The sequence below is a fragment of the Lathamus discolor genome, chromosome 1 (genome assembly GCF_037157495.1).
Source record: "Lathamus discolor isolate bLatDis1 chromosome 1, bLatDis1.hap1, whole genome shotgun sequence".
Lineage (NCBI taxonomy): Eukaryota > Metazoa > Chordata > Aves > Psittaciformes > Psittacidae > Lathamus > Lathamus discolor.
In genome coordinates, this window is record NC_088884.1 from 161,481,759 (window position 1) to 161,505,465 (window position 23,707).

A 23,707-nucleotide genomic window follows, 5' to 3' on the forward strand; every position below is an offset into this window, starting at 1 on the left:
GTTATTATCTGTGAGGGCTATCACAAAGCCTCAGCTTTTCTTCTCTCCTACATAAACTCTACTCAGCTATATTGGCATCCCAACATGAATAATTATTCCACTGAGGAAGTTACATTCTGAGTCAAATAAGGTATTATTATTGCTTCTTTCTCATTTTCCCCTCACTTACCTAAAAACTTCTTTATGTCAATTTCCTTGTTCTTTTGTTAATATACATCGGTAAGTAAATTTATTTTCCTTCTGACATTATGGCAATAGCAATTTTTGCAACAAAAACATACCCATAGGACTTCAGTCATGTCAAAAACAGTGGTTTAAGATCTTATGGCTGCTCTTAACTGTTTCCTTGGGCACGGTAAAATTTACAGATCCCTTTAAACCACTGAACAATATGCAAAGTACACTAGAATTGTGTGTTGGAAAGGTGACAGCTAATCTGCTACATACTCCCCCATCTCTGGGTAAGAACTGTACCCACTTTTCACTACAAGTAAAAGAAGAGGAAGAAGGATCATTTAATTGATGCTTCAAAGGATAGACTATGGAATTATGCATTACACAGAGACAAGTAACAACACCATTTTTGGCTCTACAATTAGAGGTTCATATTATAAAGCAAGGACTTTCCCACCCAGTTATAACGACCCAGACATGAGGGTGATATCACTAGCCTGTAAGTTACTCATCTTCTAGAATCAGTACCTCTATCCTACTATCCTTTTGATGGCAAGAAGTATGGGCAGTGATAAAATCTTGACTTTTCCTCCCTCTTCCATCTTGTGCTTTCGAAGCATAACATATTGTAAAGAGATTATTTCTTACAGAACTTCTGTACCCGGGCTTTTGAAGTTTTGGAAGCACTTTGGGATCATCAAAACCCAAATTTTATAACCTGTGCACTTGGAAACTAAACTTGCTGTTGAGATTACACTTTCATGCTAAAATCCTTTTCTGAGCTACTTAAAAGTTTCTTAAGAAGTTGTCCTCAGGCTGAAGTTCCTCATGCTTGCTCTGAGGCCACAGGGAAAACTTTCTGGAACTTTGAAGAAAATCCACTTAATTATTTGATCAGATTTTCAGAAATCCAAGCTTAGAAATAAAGCAATAAATCCAATGATTTTCATGCTAAGCCATCCTTTATTATCATCAACATCTCATAAAGGATTTTCTACTGAAATGTGATTCACCCATTTGTTATATTTTTTTCCTAACAGAGTAGTGAGGTGGTTGGTTTTGATTTGGAAATTTATCTCCAAGTTAAGGCATAAAATAAATTTTCAAACACTGTGGAAGTTTGTTATTAGGATTTTAGTATTTTACTTGGTAATATCTAGATGTTTTTTGAATTAGCTTACTACTCTATTTATCTAATGAGGTATACCAAGTTTTGCAGCAAGATAGATTTTTTGACATCCCTTCTCCTTCGTAACTGAGCACGAGTATTCACCTAGGAAATCTATGGCTCAGAATATTTACTGTCTGGATCCATATCTACCCGAAATGTTGCATTTTCTTGTTGAATCCATGGGCTGTCAGTACGTAAAAAAAACCTAGTCCCATATGTACTTGACATTCAGCAGTAGCACTACAGGCACGTATAAATAAAATGTGAAAATTCACCCTAAAACCTTCTCTTCCCCAAACAGCCCTCCCTGACTCTTATTTCTTAAAACCTGCTCTATGTCCATTCATAGCATCACCCTGCTTTCTGTTACCATTTCCCTTGTGCAATTCTTTATCAAAAGCTTCCAGCAAGAGATGTAGATTTTGTTGAAATAGCAAGTATCCTGGGGGAAACAAAGACATTTTTTGTCTGACTCGGCTGGTTTTCTTGACAATTTATTTTGACAGAAAAATATTTTAAAGGTGCACAAGCCATCTAAGGCTTAGACTATAGGTGTGAAAATGCAATAACAATGGTTACTGAACTTATCCAAAATGGCAAAAGGTGCATTTCAGTACTGAAAATGCCACAAAACACTCTGTCTACAGGTATTACTTTCATCTAGGAAATGCTAAGTAAAAGTAGGACATTTTATGTTTGTACATAGACATACTAGTGAAATTGATAGAAAAATAGGTGGCATAGATATGAGTCACACAGATAATTAATCTTTTGGAAAACAATTACTTATAATAACAGATACTAGTATTTGGAGATGATGCTTTTTGCAGTTGCATACTTTGCTCTGGATTAATTAACCTTATTACTCTATTTATTTATTCCATTTATTACTACATTTAAGATTTTCCCACATATATCTCCATTGCAATCTTTTTTAAAATCAAAGCTGCTGACACTTTTGTTCAAAATCATGAGATTTCTTGATTGCAATTTCTTCTTTTACATTGGTTTAAAACTCTATCATTAAAGATGCCATTCTCTCCTCAGGTCTTGACCTGGCTTCTTCTTGGACATCTGCTGATTTTTTGACCATGACTGAATGCTCTCCTTTATTTCTGACTCACTACTTTGAAGGAAATGCTCCTTTCAATTTCCTTAGAAGTACCTACTGCTTGAACTGAACTTTTTTTTTGCTTCTAAAATAGTTCTAGTTCCTCTGTCTCTGTCCTTCATGTTGGAAATGGCTCAGTCGTGGATGAGAGATTACCTGTCTCTATAGTAATATAAGCTGTTTGTTTAATTTCCTCCTTTGCTATGAGCCTGCAGTACCAGCATAGCTTCCTGTATTTCACCCTTTCTGTTATTCCCTGCCACTCCCCTTATTTCTCTTAAATTTCATGCTTTAAGACAGGTTATCTGATTAAACTTCTTTCTAAAAGTGAAACTATAGATGCACCTGTAAAAGCACAGTTCCACTGCTGAAATCTAACCATACCTAACACATAACAGACCAAAGGCTAAGATACCAAACATTTTACATAGTCATATAATATTAACCTGTCTTGAATGGCAAAAAATAATCCAAACATACAGTATAAGTTGAAGCACACTTTTTAAAGAAACACTGGGAAGAGAATCAGTTATGGTTAGGGTATATTACAAGAGACATAAATAAATCACTTTATTTTTACTCTTATATCCTATTTTATATTGGGGGCATCTAGGTGGGGCTGTCCAGAAAATATTATCTCTGAACAGCTAACATGCCTCCCTGCCTTCAGAAGCACATATACCCTTCAGATCCCCACAGCTGGCAAAGATGTCTGTACTATACAATAGATTGAAGATAGTCAAATGAAGTGAAGAGATTAGGAAGCTGATGGACAAAAGCCATTTTAAATATTAAAAACACAAGTCTTGAAGTCAGCAATAATAAAAGGGTCTTGCTCTGAGTTCATGCTGTAAACTTATCCAATACCGTTACTACATCTGAAACAGGTTGAAAGACAAGGAAGCTCATGGAGGTCAGCTGTGGCACTAGCAGTATTTCTACCTGATATGTCCTATCCATGTTATTCCAAAGAGATAGGTTTCCTCAAAATAATGTTTGGCCTTTCTTAGCTCCAACTATGTATCTTATTATAGGCTGATCTTCCTTCTCAAAAATGCACATCTTCCAGTTGCTAGAAAGAACAGTCAATGAGAGAGGAAAAGGTAATCTTAGAAGTGATGCCCTGTTGACACAAGAATAAAGCAAGGCATGTCATATGACTGTTAGAAGAACAGGCAGTTACCATCTCATTTTGTTAACCTCCCTCAAAGGTTAGTACCACTTGATGAACTTCCCACTTCCAACTGCAATCCATATTTGGGGGTAAGAGATTGCTTTCTTGTGTGTTGCCAAAAAACTAATAGGTTGGTCAATGCAAAATGCTGGTAATAAATTTCATCTAAGTGAAGTGACTTTCATAATTGCTGCCTAATGAAAAGAAATATGACACCCCCCTCCCCCCCCCCCATGTAAAAGAAACTGAATGTAGGTAAACCACACACCTGCCAGTATTGGTTTCTAGTTACTAAAGAGTGGGTTAAGCAGTGATACAGCTGGGAATTTTATTCCGTGTTATCACACAGATGTCATGGATTCATCCTGACAATTTGAGAGCAATGCCTCTGATACCTAGTTTTACTTCTCCCATTGATGAGAGAGTAATTAAGGAGCCGTCTCAGGAGCTTCCACTTACTTTAACCTCTTCCCTGCTGGAAGAAATTAGATGTCTGTAAATAAAAATCATGTCTATCAGTGTTTAAGTTCAAGGTAAAAAGACTTCTGGGTTCCAAACGGCCCCTTCTGCTGACAGGTTTATACATTCACTCTCTTCAAAGCAGTTCTTCCTTTGGAAGTGGTAGGGGATGATTCTCAACCCAGATGTTGTATGCCATCTTAGTGTACTAAGGTTACAAATTCGAACAAGTGGTTAGGAGGAGCTAAATCCATAGTTTATGTAATCAATTAATTAAAATGACACCATGAGTCACTGATTTTATTATTAACTAGTTTTAAGTCACATAGGTTGCTACGTGATTAGATTATATGTGATAGCAGACATAAAAGGATACTAAAGTTTGTAGGAGTCATTATATTTTGGGATGATGTACCATATGAATCACATAACACAGTAGCATGATCAGACAGTGGAAGTGAGTCCCTACTTAAGCAGGTGTTAGTCACCAGAAAATATCTGTTAAAAATTACTCAGTGAGTAGAAAGTGAGTAACTGGATTTCATCTTTTACAGAGGCCATAAATAAGCAGGTTAAAAATTAATTATCTTAAAAAAAAACCCATTCAGCTTACTGGGAAATACTGGGAAATCACCAGGAATAGATTTATACAAGAAAACCAGGTGTTTCTCAATAAAGTACACAAAGAAAAGATACACTAATGAACTACAGCAAGAAACATGAAGAAGTGGCTGAAGTATTTCCATTGATAGAAAATTCTCCAGCATTTCTTTTTCCAGTGTGTAAAAATATGTAACGAATGATGACCTGTAGGAACTCAAATAACAGTACCAGCACAGCACTGTCTTTATGTCTGCAGTCCCAAAGCTAGAGATTCATTTAAGTCAACATGAACATTCCCTGCCTAAGGCAGGGGGGTTGGAACTGGATGATCTTAAGGTCCTTTCCCACCCTATTTTGTGATTCTATGATTCTGCAGTAATTTACTACTCATATTTTTTAGTTTTCGTTTTTAATCTTGTACTTTTCTCCTAGGAAGGAAAAAAGAACCATCATTACCCTTTAATGCTTACCCGCTAGGTTGCTAACTTTATGTAGCATTAGCTTATTAGGTATGTGGCAGAAATCTGTGTGAACAAATAAAGATGCTACAAGATGTAGAAGCTCAGCAGTACAAGGAAAGGAAAAGGATAAATGCACAGAAAGCGATTACTCAAGATAATGCTAACAGTGTCACACATTCTGCTGTGCTTGGTTATCTGGGTGTTTATTAAAGGCAAGAAATTTCGGAAATAGAACTACATTGCCAAAGTAGCCGTGAGATGAGGAAGCTCCTTCCCTTTCAGCTGTCATGGATACCGCAGAAACCTGCAAAGGGCAGATGTTGGAATGATCAGCATCCCAGGCCTTCATCCTCTGCTGTAGCCAAGTTCTTCATTGCCAAATTGTTCCATTTCACCCATGCTTTTGTGCCAATGACACAGCCTGAAAATCACAGGCATATTCTTCAACTGCTTCCTCCTACAGCAGGCTTTGTAAGCAGTCTTTATAAGCCTCAGAGATGGATCTACTTTGCCTGAAGGCAGAAATGGATGAATTTCATCCACTGCTTGGACGAAAGCAACATTGAAAATGTAGGCAATGGTTATTTAACTCCTTTAAGAACCTATCTACTCAAGGGACAGCTGCACAAGAGACTCAAAAAGTCACAAAGCAGCAGTTATTTCTGTGATGCACCTTTTCTATAAGGCAATTTGGTTTCATTTCAGTGCTAATCTAAGAAAACAGAAGAGTTCACTTTGCCTCAAAGACATATAGACCTCCAGGGTGAAGAGATGGACTAACTAGTTTTGGCTGCAGCAGGGACTTGGAAGAAATAAATGCGGAAAGTTCAAGCTTTCCATGCTCTCATTGCAGATAATTGGACTTGTGGTTTTAGCTATCTTTAATATACTCATGATGTTTACTAGGAATTAGGAACATCTGTTGCCCACACAGGGAAGAAAGGCCTGGGATGGAAATTGAAACTAAAATGAGCAGATGAAACACTAGGACACAGAGGTAGCCCACAGCTTTAATTTCACATAAAATCTCTCAACTTGAAGGGCTTGAATTAAACTAATCTATGACCTTCTTAACACTCCTTGATTACAACCAAGGATTATTATCTTCTGGATATTATTTCTTATCAAGCTTAACGTCAACTAAAAGAAAAATACAAGAATAAAAGCTGATTAATCTGTAAGAGGAAACCCAGGGATACATACATTTTTCATGGCGGAAGTTGGATTTACAGAACCCATGAAAGAATATTGGCACTTTTTCTCCATAACCAGAAGCAAACAGCCAGTTGTATATTCTGATAATGCAGAGATGTTCACTTCGATAAAAAGAGACAGAGCATTTCAAGTATGGCCAGTATTTGCGAAATATATCAATAAGAACATTGCTTGATCCTTGAACTAAAGTTGAAGAAATAAACAAGCCAGTATTTTTTCCTCTTAGGCTAGTTACTCTGGGTTTTGTCTTTCTTAGATGAAAATCTGACTCAGTTCATGAACTTATACAATATTTACAGAAGCACAAACAAAACATCTTTACGTATTCCCTATGAAGATCACTAATGCCTCCTGAAAGTGTGCTCAAGTGCCACACTAAACTGTCAGAATTCCATCAATCTCGAGTGCATTCCAGATTTACACAGATGATCATCATTCCCTAAGAGAAAATCTAGCATTGTGTACCTTATGAACCCAACACTCTGCATGCTTTTTATAGAATCATAGAGTCAAACAGGTTGAAAAAGACCTTTAAGATCAAGTCCAACTGTTACCCCAGGACTGCCAGCCCACCACTGAACCCTGTCCCTAAGGGCAAGGTGATCTCCCCTCAAGAGGCACCTATATGGCTGTCTCTCATGATCTCTACTTGCAATCACCCGTTATCTGCCCCCATTGTGGCCCACACTGTATAGCTGTTGCCCCTACCCCCCATGGCTGCCCTTCATACCCCATGGCTGCTCCTGCTCTCCCCTCACTAGCTTCTTTCATGACTGCCCCTCCCATCTCATGGCCACCCCTTACATCCCATGGCTGCCCTTGATCTCCCCTCATGATCTCTCCTCCAATAAATACCTGAGAGAGAAATACCTGAGAATGAAAATATACTGGGTTGCATATGAGTTCTGTTACTGCTGATGTAAATGTGGATGAATTCACTGGCGACCACCATAGTCAAATTTTCCTTCACACTTTTTCCTCTCACTACCAAATCAAGAGATAACCAAATCAAGAGATACCATAAACAGAGGTCACTGAGCAGGTCCAACTGATTGTTGGGCATGCTGTGCATGCTAGTAGTGCTTATTTCCTTCTTATCTTCAGTGTGTAAGCCTGTTTCACATTTATGATGGGAAAACACACTATCAGTCTGAATCAGGAAGCTAAAAATAATACAGTTTTTGGAAAACGAAGGGCAGCTTGAATTGTGTCTTATAAAGAAGTTCAAACACTAAGCTTCCCCCCTACCTCGAAATTATAAAAGAAAATGCCAAACCCCTAAACTCCCTAAATTAAGCCCAGTATCCTCTTCAAAATGGCAATTACATGGTCATGAGAAAGTTAACAAAGACTCCAGCAAGCCTAATGGACAAAAAGACTATAAAACAGAAGCAGAAATGCTGCAGTTAGGTTTCATCTGCTACAAATTATTATCCAGCCTTGGGATACTATTGATTTGCTTGCACTGTATCAAATTTTAATCAGCATAAAACATTGCCTAACACAGTTCTTCCACCAGCCAAGTGTTCTTAGAAGATAACTTTGATTATTTTGGGTGTCTCCAGAAACCTTTAAGTTTGTATGAGATGAAACTCAGATACATGCAGGCTTAACAAAGTTCTTCATGAAAATTAATGCAAAATTGGTAAGGCATTCCCTTTTCAAAAGATGATTTTCAGCTTCTTCAAATATGGTGCTGCGTGAGTTCACGCTAAAGAACAAAAATCCCCTTCATTCCAATTTTTCTGGAAATAAGTTTCAAGGAAGAATAATGTAACTGGATTTAACTCTTCTAAAAGTTCACTGATCACGATAAAATGAAGTCCTTCGATAAAAATATGACCTTCCCTAACTTGGACTAGAACTCTCTTAGACTTTTCTCCATCCTTGTGAGGATGAATGGAAAGCCTGATCCAATCCTGATTTAACTAGAAGGCTCTAATATCTGAATTTTCATGGTTCTTACTTAAACCATGAAAGCTGTGCTTCCTATTAAAAGCAACTAAACAGCTAACTATCACAGTTCTTCCGTTTACTGGATGCTGAATTTCATCTCCCAGGAAAACCGTTTTTACTTGATAACTTAATTTTGCAAGAAACAGTCCAGAGGAGTAAAAGGTTAAACCAAGGGAGCTTTATTAAACAGAATAATAAAAATTAATTAATTAGCCTCCATATAGAGCTTTGATGCATGCACTGAATAAATCTGAGCTGATTTATCAATCATGTGCCTTTGCATGGTAGGTTTAGAATTATCTGTCATTAACCTTATGCTAAAAATGTAGGTGCCTAGATGCAGAAGTTAAATGACTTCCCAAGGTCACATTTGAAGCTGGCAATACAACTCAGGCATTTACTGACTTTCAATCATTAGAGATAAATCTTTTAGAAACATTACAGGGATTCATGAGGTAAAGATCATGACCTGGAAAGGACCCATTACTTCTCTAACTTCAGTTTCAGAAGGTAGAACAGTTGAGAGTTGACTGCTGAAATATGGTTTGAAGAGAAGTTAGCCATCCAAGCCTGGAATGGTACCATCTAAATTCTGTTTTATCATCATTTTTTACCTCATCTATCTGTATGACAATGTGGGTCATTTGGATGCTTTACATTATAGTTAAGCTGGATCTCCTTCTTGAGCTGCTCTGCTCTCTTGGGCTGTTGGAGGGAGCCTGAGACAAGAAGGCTTCTAAATGTACGTATCACATATGAAGGGCCTCAAGTTTCATGGGATGACACCTTACTCTGGGTTTCCAGCATAACCCACAGACAAAACTGGTTTTCAGTGTATGCTAGAAAAATGAGAATTCATCTCATTATTATTGAATAAGAATAATATATCTTATAATAATAGATCTTATTATTGAGTTGTTATTCTCACATGTAGCAACTCAAGTAAAAGGCAAAAGAGAAAACATTATGATAAGACCTCAGAGCGGAAAACATATGGATAGTGAAAATAGCTCTTAAGAGATTATTTAAGTATTACATAAGCTTAATTCTTACAGCATACGTTTTTGAAAATATTGCCTATGCAAAGAAAATTTTGCCATTTGTATTCATCAAATATCAAGAAATTTATTTTTTTTTTCTCAAAATGGTAAAATGTAGCTTTTATATAAAAAAGCCAACAACAAAACACAGATTATTTTTCCTGACCTTTTGATAGACGTTCTATTGAGCTCAGTAGAATATCCAAGAAATTCACATCCTGACTTTAAAATTAATGATTAATATTATGGATTTTCCACAGTATTGAATTTGCAGTGCCAAATTCCTCTAACATAAGCAAGTGCAACTCCACGTAACTCCAGTGGAGCTGTGTTTGCATATATTAGCAAGGAATTCTGGCCCTGTGCCTGGGAAAGAATCTTACATTTCATAGTCACTTGATTATGTCTCATCTTTAAACCGCATTTTACTATTTGCAAAAAACTTGACCCACAAAACCATAGAAGCCCATCTGCTAAGATATCGTTGTGCATCATTAAGTAAAAAAGATGAAACTACTTTAAGTGCAAAATTTAGTGTACAAGGGACATAAATCTATTCCAAATATTTATTTTCTTATGCAGTCTGCTGAACCTGAAACTTGGGTTTCAAAATTCCACTTGCACTAGAAATCAACTTCTTCAAGATATTTTATTACCCCCAAACAGGATTAATCCTTAGAAATATAAAGCTAAGATCCATCCCATCTTTGGAAAACAGTAAGGATAGACCAACAAGCTAGTACCAGTTGTCAGACACATACAAGAATCAGTTAAGAATCTGCTTCTAATAGTCTGGAACAACCAAAATGGAATAAAAATACTAGGTATTATAGCCAAGACATCTATTAAAAATCAGTAACAAAGCTCTAGCTTGGACTAAAGTCTAATGTACTATTAGGCTTGTAAAACCCTAAGACAGATAACTATATCCACTTTTTTGCTGAATTTAGAATCATAGAATTGTTTGGGTAGGAGTTCCAGTCACCAGGTGGCCGTAACAAATCTTTGCATAATGCAGAGGGGTCAGGACTGAAAGCTGATGACAGTTCTGTGCTCCTCTTGCAGATTAAAGTATTAAATCTTATGCATTTGGTACAGAATACATCCAGAGCTTCTAAACCCTGGGACCTACCTTTAGGTGCCTACAAGTCGAGTATAGCAAACACCCGACTCTCAGACCCTGAATGAGGTATCTTGACTCTGTTTTATACATAGGAAGAGCAAGATGATCCAGAACAGCAACTTATTCCTACTAAAAATACCCCCTCACACATATTTTGTCAGGGATCTGTCTAGCTTTTGTCAATAGTAACCAAGAAACCTTTACTTGTTGCTTCAGTTCAAGTACCAGAGAATTAGGACGATGTACATTTTAACAACAGAAGCCATTCAAAGTTATCATTGAATATTTGTCCAACCAGTAGTTCCCCAACAGCATTTTCCTCTGATAAAAAACACATGGCACGGCCAGAAAGAAAGGATGCTGCAAAAGGGTCACATATTCTTCAAAATAATGCTAGTACAGATAAATCAATAATGCCACATAATGATATCAAGCATATCACTGAGTTATATTTGTCCTCAAGAAAGACAAGCATTTTTCATAGTTTCTGACCTGTAAAAGGGAAAACTAAGATGAATATTATCATTATTTTGTTACAAATCCACTCTATGAGCATCCAGGTTTCAATCATCATGTTTTGTACTCCTCATGGTAGAATAGCGCTATTGCAGTATCACCCCTGAAGACCTAAAATTATGATCTGTTGCCTTTAGGCAGCATATTTTTTCAGAAAGAGAATATATATATATATATACACACAGACCTTTCAAGAGTAAAACAGTCTTAAGACTGTGCTTTCTCTATATTTTAGTTAAGATAAGCTCTTAAGTCTAGAGCAGCCTTTGGCCAGTACTAGATATAGTACTGTGAAGCAGCTATTTGTCTTTTTACTTAATAGAGATTGTGATTTATTGTACTGTTAGTAAATCTGAACAGAAATTTACTGCTTTTTGCTTGTGACTTTTGACAAAATACTGGAAACAGCAATTTTAACATGTTCAATTGCTTTAATGGATTATTAAAATTAAGCACGTGCTTCCCTCTGCTAGTCATCCAGACATTTGTTGTGCAATCACTGGGATACAGCTGACCAAAAATCCTGAAACGTATGGTTCAGAAATTCTACCTCTTACATTTCAGCCAGTATATGATTTTTTTCTGCCTCTCCTAGATAGGCAAGATGGAAATCTATCTGTATCAATAAGGTCACTTACCTCAACTAACTTGTTGGCATGTTCACGGAAGACCTGAGCATACTCCTTCACTTCTTTCTCATTACCGCTTTTTGCAGCCTCAATGAGAACCAGTAATGGGACATTGGTCTCCAGGAATGAATCCGATATATGATCCATTACTGCCTTCCGTAGCTATGACAAAAGAAAACAGACCAGTAAATGAAAGGAGAATTATCAACACATATTCTTATTGTGTTCATGTGCTACTTGTATTTAAGAATTGATGTGTTACATCTCACAGCACTGTATAGGAGCTTGCTTTTTCTTACTTTCTTTCTTTCCTCCAAGTCGTATATATGCAGCAAGCATACAAATATCAAACACTTCAGGGCCTAGACTCTACACAACCCTCCTGAGACTTGTGCTGACATACATCTAATCCTCCTGGACTGAGTGGATCTATATAAGATGACAGTGATTACTACATAATACATTGCAAATTGATGAGCATTGAAAGCTGCACACTACTTTAAAAAAACAGTTTAGCTCACTTAAAAGCCAAATATGGATTAGTGGGCTTAACTTCAAGCGACCATTAAAAATACTAGCCTGAATATTTCTAAGCCTTCTCTAATTCCTGCACTGAACAGTATTCTATGCAATAATAAGTATTTTGTTTAGCACATGCCTTCAGGTTCATATTTGCTTTCAAGCACCTCCAACAGGTACAAACAGAAAACCTTTCTAAGCCATTTTCCACGCAGATTAGAAAACATACTACAATTTATTCCAAAGGAAAAAAAACACCACAACAACCCTATAAGTTAGTGAAGATTAAACACCTGTTATTTCATAAAAACATCTGTTTGAGACAGTGTTAATGTTAGAAGGATGTTGCTAGCTTCTTCTCTACCTTGCTAATACCCACTAATTAATGTCAAACTTCACTAAAATTCAAAAGACAGCCGGGAAGATGACTGAAATTCTAAGTAATTTTTCCTGGAAGCTTAATTGCTCTGTAGGATTATGGACCAGAAACATTTTTAGCATATTTTCTCAATTTTTTTGGTTAACAAAGAAAAACTGTAGACTGAAACACAAGCTGTGAGCTATTCAGCCTGGAAGTCGGGCTAGCCATTAGTCTCCTTAAATCATGCATTTTTAGTTAGATGAAACATCAAGAAAGGCAATTTCCTCTATTTTGCAGTCCAGACAAGAAAGCTCTATCTAGACAGGGTGTCATCATAACACGCAATCATACTGAAAAACAGTATATAGCTAGGCACTGTAAATACATGATCCAAGATGCATTTGTTGTTTGACAGCAGCAATTGTCAGCTCTGTTTGAATAAGTAGAAAGGTAACTTTGAATATTTCTATTCAATCCCCCAGTGATACAATAAAATCAAGCCAAGTGAAATAGCATATATGTGTTTGCATGAGGTATTTCATTTATTTCTATTACAACTAAAGCTGCCACTGTATTATGCAATTCTCAACCTCCCTTTAAAATTAATTCTACTCAGATTCTGCCTGGAAAGTATTTTTCCACTTTCAGAATGATTAAAGGCACTCAGAATAGCTAACACAGTGATCCATAAAAATGGGGGGGGGGGAGAAGAAGACAAAAAGATAGAACATATCAAAGAGACCTGACAACAGTCAGAAAGCTGGCGTGTGGTTGCTGCTACCTACCACATTATCACCTTGTACTGTCTTTTTTCTAACAATCTGCAGATATCCGCTTGCTGACCCTTATTTTATTCTTATACTGAAACCTCTTTCACTCTGTCCTTTGGAATTGTTTGCATAGCGTCTTATACAATGAGATCCTGATCCATGGATAGCTTTCATAAGTACCATCTCAGTACACAGATAAGCACTAATATTGCTCCAAGTATATCAAAGCATTGCACAAAAAGAAAATACAGTAAGATGTGAAGTGTCAGAGAACAGGGCACCAGCACAGCACTCTGCTTCATATGGCTGATAGATTTCCAACCACTATGTATATCAGTCATTCCCTACTAAATGAAAGATTTCATCTATAGCCAGCATTAAAGGAAAGATATTGCCAGAGAGGGTTTGTCTCGTGTTTGCTTCATCTCCTTTTGTAGATGTCCATTTCCCAATACTTGCTAGGAAACTGCTCCCAAGTTAGATGCTTCACTTTGGTACTTACAGTTTGATTTTTGGAAGCCTCTTGTACCAAAATAGGCCAAATGGCAGTGTTTTCACACATATTTAAAAAAAACCCATGCAGTTTCCATCTCATTCTCAGGGAAAAAGCCTTACTAAAAAAAGTATTAAATTATTATTAAGTTATTATCATTAAACTATTATTTATTTCACTATTATAATTATTATAATTATTATTTAATTATTATTACATTATTATAATTATTAAAATTATTAAATGCAAAATTATTAAAAAAAAGCCTTAAAAATCCACTTGCTCGAGTTCAATACATGTCAATAAAACCTACTATCTCCTGCAGTGATAAAGTGTTAAATGCATACTGACATTTTCCTGTTTATGTCATTCTATGAGAAGGTGTCTACTTCAAAGGGTTGTGTTCAGTGAACAAGCAATTCAATTTTTAATCAAGGTTGATGTGGTATAATAGATCTCATTATAACAATATGCCCATGGAACTGTGAGAAAAGTCTCATGATGTTTAAGGACACAGCTCGTTTTCATCATTATCTTCCATCTACAACCACATACCAGAAACCAATAAAAAGAACAGTAAGAGCATCAGCTAACCAGCAATTTGTGGTTTACAATTGTACATATACAGTAGAGTTATATCCGAATCAAAATGGATGAATAAAATGAATATCTTGTTATTGTATGCTGCCTTCTTAGGTTCATAGCAGCAGCAGCTGAAAAAACCCCGAATTCTGACTGTCACATTTGATAAACATAAAATTAACAAATTCTGTTTCCCTTTGCTGTGTTAATCATAGATGTCAGTAGCATATTTCTGACCCCTTTTGTAAACACACATTATAATTTCGTTGGAAATTGGTTATCCAAGTTTTAGGACGCCCTTGCATTGAAGTTGAAAGGTACAGTAAACGGTTTTTATATACGCAGGGGACCACAAATTTTGCTATCCTTCACCACAGGCTGTAAAGAATGAGTTGACAAAATCATTTGTTAAGTGTGACAGGAGTATGAACATAAGACATTCATCCAACAACTCAAATGGATACATGACAAGGTAATATTAATAGCACAAGACAAGACATTTAAAAGTATTAGCTCACCATTACCAGTCTATTTGATCCAAATAGGGCTATTCATCAAGGTAAATAACTACTGGAAAACTAATCTTGTATGTTCCTCTGCATACTGCAACAAAGTCCAGACAAAGTGATGGCTTATGCATCGGGATATTTTACTGTTCTGTAGAGGTAACATCAGTTTAGAAGGGAATGGGAGAAGTCTGTGACTTGAATTTAAATGGTCATAAAACATGCAGCAAACCCACATTCAGTTTTATTCTAAAACCAGCATGAGACTGTGCACATATGTATATTAACAAATGTCTTTGCAATGCCTTAATTTAACCTGCATTCTGATGTAAATATTATGACACAAACTATTACTCATAAGATAATGCTTTAGGGTTGTTTTTTTTTTTTTCCTCCCTACTGATTTTTTAAGCCAGAGGTGACTTCAAAGGTGTGGGTAGTTTCTACTACATGAAACTCCATTTCTTAGAAGATAAAGCACATTAAATAAAGGTCTTGCTTAATTCATTTTGTTATGGAGAAAATGTTATTAATTAACATATAGCTACAAGAATAATAGGTTTGCCAGACCAGCATAAAGATATAAAAGGAAAGCATCCAGACCTGCAAATATTTTTAGAAGTATGAATGGTGTAGCACAAGGCAGATTTTATGTCTTTCCAGTTCAGTCAATTTAGTCAGTTTATGGTGCAGAGTCAGTTGCTGTTTTTGATGGCATCGTGTTCTACTGTTCTAAGCACTATTTAGGGCTGTTTTATCATTGTCAGCTCACAGCTATAATTGAGCTCAGAGAGGTTAAACTGCCCACTGAAATGATGTTTTCCGTGGCTATATAACAATTTTAGAACCAAAATGTCTCAGTGCTACTAACATTCTAGTAGGAACTAAATGTCTAATCCTGACACTGGAATGTAAAGTCACAGCAGGAGATTAATGACTCTAACAGATTGTTAAACTTTATAAAGACTGGCAGTATAAAGCTATCTGTAACAAAAGTTTACCAAGGAGCACCTTATTCACCATTTGCTATTGAAAGTGCATTACAAGCTGAACCCAACTCCAGTTTGCACCTGCAGAGCACTCAGAAACAAGTGTTAATTTAATTGAAATAGATGAAAATAAAGCCTTTTCCATTGCAGTTAAAGTGTCTCTCCTCTAATATGCTGTGAAATTGAGTTCTGGAGAACAAGACAGTGACCATAAGAAGCTACTGCAGTTTAATGCTAAAGAGAAAGGCTCAGTCGATTCTGCACACTAGAACCCCTGAAGATGCAACCAAAAAATGACAGACTGGAGGATATGGATGGTAATGCCATCAATTATGTCTGGGTAGATTAAACAGCAAAATGATTAACATTGAAAGCATGCATCACATTTGGACACCCAAACTACCTAAATATATTTAAGATTCGAGCTAAGACAAAAAGCTGGGAAGAAATGCTGTTACAATACAAAGACTGATCATAGTTCTTCATATATTTTATTGTGTGTAAGTCTTTTCCTCTCTAAAAAGAAAATTCCCTAGTCTGAAAAAGACTAGAGAAGAATTTACTAATAGAAAGTAACTTGGAGCGTCAACTTTTGGCCAGAAATTTGAAAGAGCATAAGACACACATGATAAAACATTCCTCCTAGTCATACGTCACTACAACGGATTCTTCAAAACATTATATGGCCAGAAGCACAGAACCACCTAGGTACCAAGTACTTAGGTACTTTATCCCCATTGATTTGACAGTGTTTTTTGGGGGGTGGGGAGAGCAGGGGAGTGGTTTATCAAGTTTTGTGACTTAGAAATTTTATATACTACCTTTAAAAAACCAACATTTTTCATCAAGAGCGAGCCTCAGGCTTGCTAACATTAGCGTAGGTACATAAAAATAGAGAAAAACATGCAAGCTTGGAGGCTAGACATCTGCATACCCCTCCAAACATATAAATACTGTCAGGACAAGAAGTCTGCCTTGTTTCATGTCTGGATAGAACAATAAAATCCCAGTGCTGATTGGAATGCTGGGATAGTACCAAATATTTTTAAGATCATATATAAGATAGAGGATAGTACAGAGATTGCCACTAAAAAGCAATGGAAAAACACAACAGAAAAATAGGTAGGGACTGAATAGTTAGTGGAAAGAACAGTGAAGTCAAAATAATTCAGAAGTGAAAGACAGTGATTAATCTTCACATTCTGTATGACCTGGAAGGGTAGAGCTGTGACAAGGAGAGTATGGAAGGATGAAGAACAGGATATTACATGTAGGAACAAAGATGGCAAAGGCTGCAGCATATTACTCCAGCAGAGAAGAAAAATACCCTTGTGAAAACTGACTGTATAGTGTCACAAATGTCACCAAGACTGACAGTCTTGAGGGTCTAATGTAGAAGAGGTGTGTCAAAGAGGAGGGTAAGAAGGAGGAATACAAATAATGGATTAAACATCCACGGATTAAACCAAGAACCACAACATATTGTGGATCTTTGTGTATTGTCCCAGGCTCCGTTGAAATGATGTTTAAACCAAGTAGAGTTGCTTTGGAGCTTTATGGTTTTTTAAAAGTACGGTAATTAAGGAAAACAGGGACAAAACTGTTTTGGAGAGGTTAAATAGCTATTTGGTCACAAATGGGAAGGAAGTTGACTATGAAAACCCTTCATGAAATTACCTTCACTTAAACGCAGTTTGATTCAATAAGCTTTGAAGGGTTAATACGGTAAATGCTACACATGTCCCACTTGCATTCCCACCTACCCCAGCTGCAGGAACAGGATGGCATACTAAATATTATCATCAGCTTCTCTAAGACCAAGATATTTAACCCCAATGAAAGCTGATGACAGCTGTCTTTGGTAAACCTATCTACTGGAGTTCCAGACAATTGCTGAAACAAGGTTTTTGTTTCAGCAAAACAAAACTGTTTTCTGCAGAAATGAATTTCTCATGATCCTTTCCAAGAGTCACTCAAAGTCACAAAGTGATCCTGCCCCATGGACAGAGATGATTGAAACCTGGCACAATCAAATGTCATCCATACCTTCAAAAAAGCCCTTAATGCAGTGAGTTTTGGTTTGTGTTTTTAACTTGGGTTTGTTTTGTTGGGGGTTTTCACGGTTTTATTCTTGTTTTATTTTTATTTTGTTTTCTTTTTTGAAGCAATTTCTGCAAGTCAAAATCTGAAACCAACAATTTTTATATTTCTGGTCACTTAATAACAAGTAATATTAATGCAATTTAATAATACTTTAGAAATAGTGTTACTGAACAAAATTAATGTCAATTAAGAAAAAAAATGTAATCTTGAAATCTCATCTGAAAATTAAATTTTATTTTCTTCGCCATTGCTCATAAATTCATTAAGAGAACAGAATTATAGAAGCCTTTGGAAAAAGACTGTTTGCCATTTATAGTGCTCCCTACCTAATGCTACTGCATCATTGATAATTAACATCAATATTTGAAGCTGTCTTTATGCATCCAAACTTCTATAAGTTTCTTTACCTGATGTGACTACAGGTCGCTCTCTAGCTGACACTACAGAATGGGGAAAGCTTCTTTATGTAAAAGTATTATCAACAAATGTCTTGTAATAGTTTTGGGGGTTGTGGTTTTGTGGTTGAGATTCTCCCTCATTTACAATGCCTCTCCTTAAAAAGAGTTTTAAAAGCTCCATATTTACTCCTCTGCAGTGATTACAGAGCTATGCATCTTCTAAAGTTCCTGGAGTGAGGACAAAGATTTGTTGAAATATGTCAGCTTTTATGAAGACTTGTTATTTGAGGAATAATAGACAAACTATGTGCAGTAATCTAACACAATGTAGCTGTTACTGAGATTTGCCTCATAATTCCTCACAAGCCACTTTGAACAGCCAACCCTCTGTGCTCACAACAATCAGTTGTGTTCCTATTTCAAAACCAGCTATAGCTACTATACTCTTTGGATTTTGCCAGACAAAAATAATCTACCCTAAGTATCATGTCACAGATCAAAGTTCCCTTCATTTGATGAAAATGTTGCACACTGTAGCCTTACACAAAACTACCTGATATGGGTCTAGTTTCCTGAAATACAGCACCATATGTGCATCAGTAAACATTATGTGTAGAGTAAATTAAACCAAGCCTTATAATTAGGCAGTAAGGAAATTACTGCAGACCTGAAAGAGTAAATCAGCAGTATTAAACCACTCTCCATTTCCTCTGAAGCACTTCTGAGCACCATAAAAACCTCAATGTCACAGTGATAAACATCCAGAAGAAATGTATTTTGAGGGACATGAAGACATGTGCATTCAAGTAAGTTCAAGTCAAAATCGCGATTAACGGCAATTTAAATAACAGTTCATTGCCTCTAAGTTTTTTAGATCAGATTTGTAGACACTTTTCTAAAAATCCTTTGCTAAAGTAAATACACCAGTTGATCTACCAATGGAGCAGACAAAAAGTGGTTGCTCTATTGAACAGCAACCCTGGGGCTTACAGTTCTTTCAGTCCAAGCTGGTGAAGTTCAGAGTAAGTTTACTTCTGTGGTTTTAAGGAGTGCCTATGAATTCAGTGAAAGCTGAAAGAGTAGAGGACTTGATAAAGTGGAGCTTTATTATCTCTGCTTTATAAGCCAGTATTACTCCTGTCTAATACCTTTGTACAAGCTGCTAGAGAAACCTAGTGAAGAAGCACTGATGAACATGCAACACAGCACACCCATAATAAGTGAATACAAGAAAGACACATGCAGAGCTAGCACAGAAATAAATCTGTATTAGCATCTGATGGACTGCTTTCAGAAAGCCAGCTTCCAGATTTCCATAATCAAGAACACTAGAGTCATTGCAGGTGAAGCCATAACCTAATGAGGAACAAGTAACATGTGATGAGTTTCTAAGGCCACAGATGGCTTTAGGTTCAAAGACATTTAGACTGACTTATGGCTAGCTCACTTTAAAAAATGCCAATGTTTTGACAAGAAGCATTTTCATGCAACAGAATGGGGCAATATCATGAATCACACTGCTCTTTCCCTTGTGAACAACTGGTACGTCATAGACTGGTTTAGGTTGGAAGGGACCTTAAAGATCATCTAGTTACAACCCCCTGCTATGACAATATAGCACAACCTTAGCAAGACTCCTGTGGGTCATCTATTTAAGTATGACCTTGCTCAAACTTGTCTTCTCAAAATAAAACTTCAGTAAATATTCATGCAGGACTGAACCTTCTTGGATATTCTGCTACTCCTTCACACTTGCATGAGGATTTGCATCTTCAAAATACTTTAGAACCCCTCTCACAAATTCTCACAGCGTTACGCAAGCTAGTAAGGTCCATGGCCTGTTCTCTCTCTGTTTTTAGCCCTCTTTAAATTATACAGATCTTGAATTAAGAAAAGTCACCTTTAGGATTGAAAACCTTAACTAGTGCCTTGTCTGCAACTTCAGAACTTACTTTTACACTAATGAGAGGCAGATTTTGCTTCCCCAGCCCTTCTAGAAATACACCTATTGCAGTGTTGATTGGTTTTATAGCTTGAAAGTAAAGGGACTATCCACATAAACCTACCTTTAGGCTTCTATCTTTTTGGCACCTAAATTAAGAAGCAGACTCTTCATAAAACTCTACATGTAAAGAAAAAAGAGCTTTTGCAAAATGCATCCTTGAAAGCCCAAACCACCCTCTGAAGGTGAGCTCTCTCTTGATCATGTAGGAGATTAAAGGAAAACCAGTCTCTTTATATTATCACCCAATTTCCTAAGTTGACATCAGCTGGCGTGAATTCTCAGGATTCTCCCCCCCTCTCCATCCCCTCAATATGTTTTTATTTCTCTGGGTGTGCTGTTCAGCTTCTTGAAGAAGCTGAAAGGAGTTGGTTATTTAATATCTATTAAGTTTGATTAGAACTGAGTTACTGTTTTCTTCTGAAGATCTTGGTTCTGTTTTGCTTTCTGAGCACTCATACTTCCCTTAGGCTTCTATTGTAACATACAGGTGCTGTGTACCTCTTATAGTTGGTACAAACAGAATACCTAAGTTGAGGGCAGAGTCACCTTCAAAGGCAACTTCACTTTTCTGTGTTTCAGATTATTTTTCTAAAACTGGAGAGTAACTCTTGTCTTCAAGAGAATCGTAGAAGGGAGAAAGGGTTAAAAAAAAGAATGAATTCAGTATATGATGATTCAGGGTAGCAAGATTGAATTCCTAGGTGCCACTGGCTCTCCCTAAGCACTTGACAAGTCATCTGGTCTATATATGTGACAGTACCTTGGCTGCAAAATGATAACGATAAGATTTCCTCTTTTGGAGGGGGTCCCATTTTTTCCTCAAAGCATTCACATACTGCAAAGAAACAAGCTCTGCCTATGCTTGGAGAGAGAGATATTTAAATCCAAACCCTGAAATCATTATTATGGAAGTGCCTAGACACAATACAATTTGCATTGTATGGATAAGCTGTGATAAAAATGTGTTCCAATAGAACACTTTTTTTTCCAGTTTTAGGTGTCCCCTTAGTCTAATTGTATGAGCTAATATTAATGTCTTTTATTCTGAGAGTCTCTCTAGAGTCTATGTCAATTTTTGGCAGATTTCAAAGTGCTAAACATTTTTGGGTTTACCACAAATAGCATTCATAAATAAACAGCACTGATACAACTTAATCTATGTGGAAGTGACTGATATAAAGAGCAAATGGAGATACACTGCCTTTCAAGAACTAGGAAAAAAGATATGACAAATAAGCTGAAGAACATTATGAAGCCTGTTATCCAATTCAAACTGTTGTAACACATATTAGCAAAAGTATATGGAATTGTAAGTACTTTCAGAGACCTACGAAGTAGGTAAAAACTGAGTATGATCAAGAAGTTCTTTCCAAGATCTTTCTTCTGTCAAATTTACATAATTACAAACATATAAATAAATTACAGGAGATGTTTGTCTCATCAACCTTTAACTTTTGAAAGTTTAACTTATAGTCTCACATAGCTACTGAAACAGTACAAGGACAAAAGATAAGGAGTATAGTACTTGTAGCTCTGCAATTGAAGGGAGGTATGCTAGAGGATATGACTGATAACCAACTAATGAATACCATATCTGTAATCCACCAGGTGTCTTCCAAAGGTATGTAAATGACCAATCAAAAATACATAAGGGTCATGTGAAGGGATGTACTAACTACATGATACATAAAGAATTGATCAGAGGTATAAAAAGGGCAAATATGACATATATATATTTAATTTGGCTGCTGCAAAGTGTAACTGAACAAGTCTGAGTGTGTGGCTTGTAGAAAGACATGCTAGCACATGCATTATGAATATTAGTTTATGCCCAAATGGCCTAACCTAATCCTGAATACCCAAAAGTTTATCAGCACTCATAAGGTGCTAGTAGTGCCTATTGTGAAAAAGCAGGCACTTAGAAGAAAGAATCAATATTCTAACCTCCATCAATATTTGTAAGAAAGAGAGAGAGAGACAACTCATCCAAACCTATACAGAAATCATGGAAGTGCCTATACTCCAGCTTTCAGCCTACAAAGCAGCTGCGATTAAATAATCAATAACAAGGACAAACCACAGCTACACCTGAAACCCATTCTTAGAAAATCATATGGGAAAACAAGTAACATGTCACTGTAGAGAGCATGTTGAAGGATACTGCACCATGTCCTGATCACAAAGGCTTTTATCTCTGGACTGATTTTCCGAGGAAATGGGGCTTATTACAGAAATTCTGTCAATTTTTTAAAATACATTTTAATCTATTGACCAATTTTAAAACAATCTGACAGACAAAAAAGGTCTTGAGGATGCTAAATAGCTTGAGTTTGATGAAAAATTGTCTGGGTAGGGGAACAGTGACCTGAATTAGAGTCCTATGGAGGAAGTTTGTTATGTGAACTCAGCAGCTGGCTGGCCAGTGTACGAACATAGGTACCAGCTGTCTGACCACCATGTGGGTACCAGCTGGCCAGTTGGCAGAGCAGATGCTAAAACCAGCTTCACATCTTCCTGCATCTCACCAACCAGCCTGGAAGTGAGCTACAGCAGATGAGGAAGCAGCAGAGAGAAGGATAGATGCGAGAAAATGAGTAAATCAGAAATAAACCTGAAAATCAAGAGACCATAGGAGAGACCTGAGATTATTGCTTTAGAAAGCCTTATAAAGACAGTACAATGCTATACAAAGGAAGGCTTCATTATTTCAGGTGGCTGCAATCCTGTTTTCAGTCCTGTGATTACACAATATGTATTCCTCAGAGATTTGTAGGGTGTTGTCTGGAAAAGGCAATCTGAGAAAAAGATTTTTTTGACAAAAAGAAATGGTAAATCAGAAAGTTTTGCCTCAGAGAATGGTGTCAAGAATTCACCTAGCCATGGGAACAAGCACAGTTCTTCCGAGTCCGGAAATGATGACAGCTTTCCATACTCAAGATCACTGTCCTGGCTACCAACTGTATATGCCTAATAATATAATGCTGATGTTATTTTGTGGTATTTGTTCAAAAGGTTGAACTGCACTGCACCCAACAACACATTGTCTAAGGCCACTAAACAATAATCAGATGGCAAAAAAAACACCCTTTTGACACTGCACACTTAGACTTAGATATCTAACAATAGTATTAATTTCTGTTAGACATTCATTCCATTAAAACAAAAGTCCAGGGCAACAGTCTGAACATTCAAAGTATTTAGCAAAATGCAAATGGTAATGCAGTTATTTCTGGACTTTCTACTTCACAGGTCCTATTAAAATATTTTATAATTTTTTTTTTGCATAAAACTGCAAAGAGAAACAGAAATCCAACTGTAAGATTTTTTTTTTTAATTTTTGCTTTATTGT

General features: G+C 36.5%; 1 protein-coding gene across 7 annotated transcripts in view; it reads right to left on the bottom strand.

The window, feature by feature from the left end:
* The window catches only part of CTNNA2 (catenin alpha 2), a 510,177-nt gene that overhangs the window by 88,415 nt on the left and 398,055 nt on the right, over window positions 1–23,707 (bottom strand). For all 7 annotated transcript variants that reach the window (XM_065661830.1, XM_065661839.1, XM_065661849.1 and 4 more), the window contains one exon: window positions 11,642–11,794. In XM_065661830.1, the coding sequence (XP_065517902.1) occupies window positions 11,642–11,794 (153 nt within the window). The remainder of the gene's footprint in view (window positions 1–11,641; window positions 11,795–23,707) is intronic.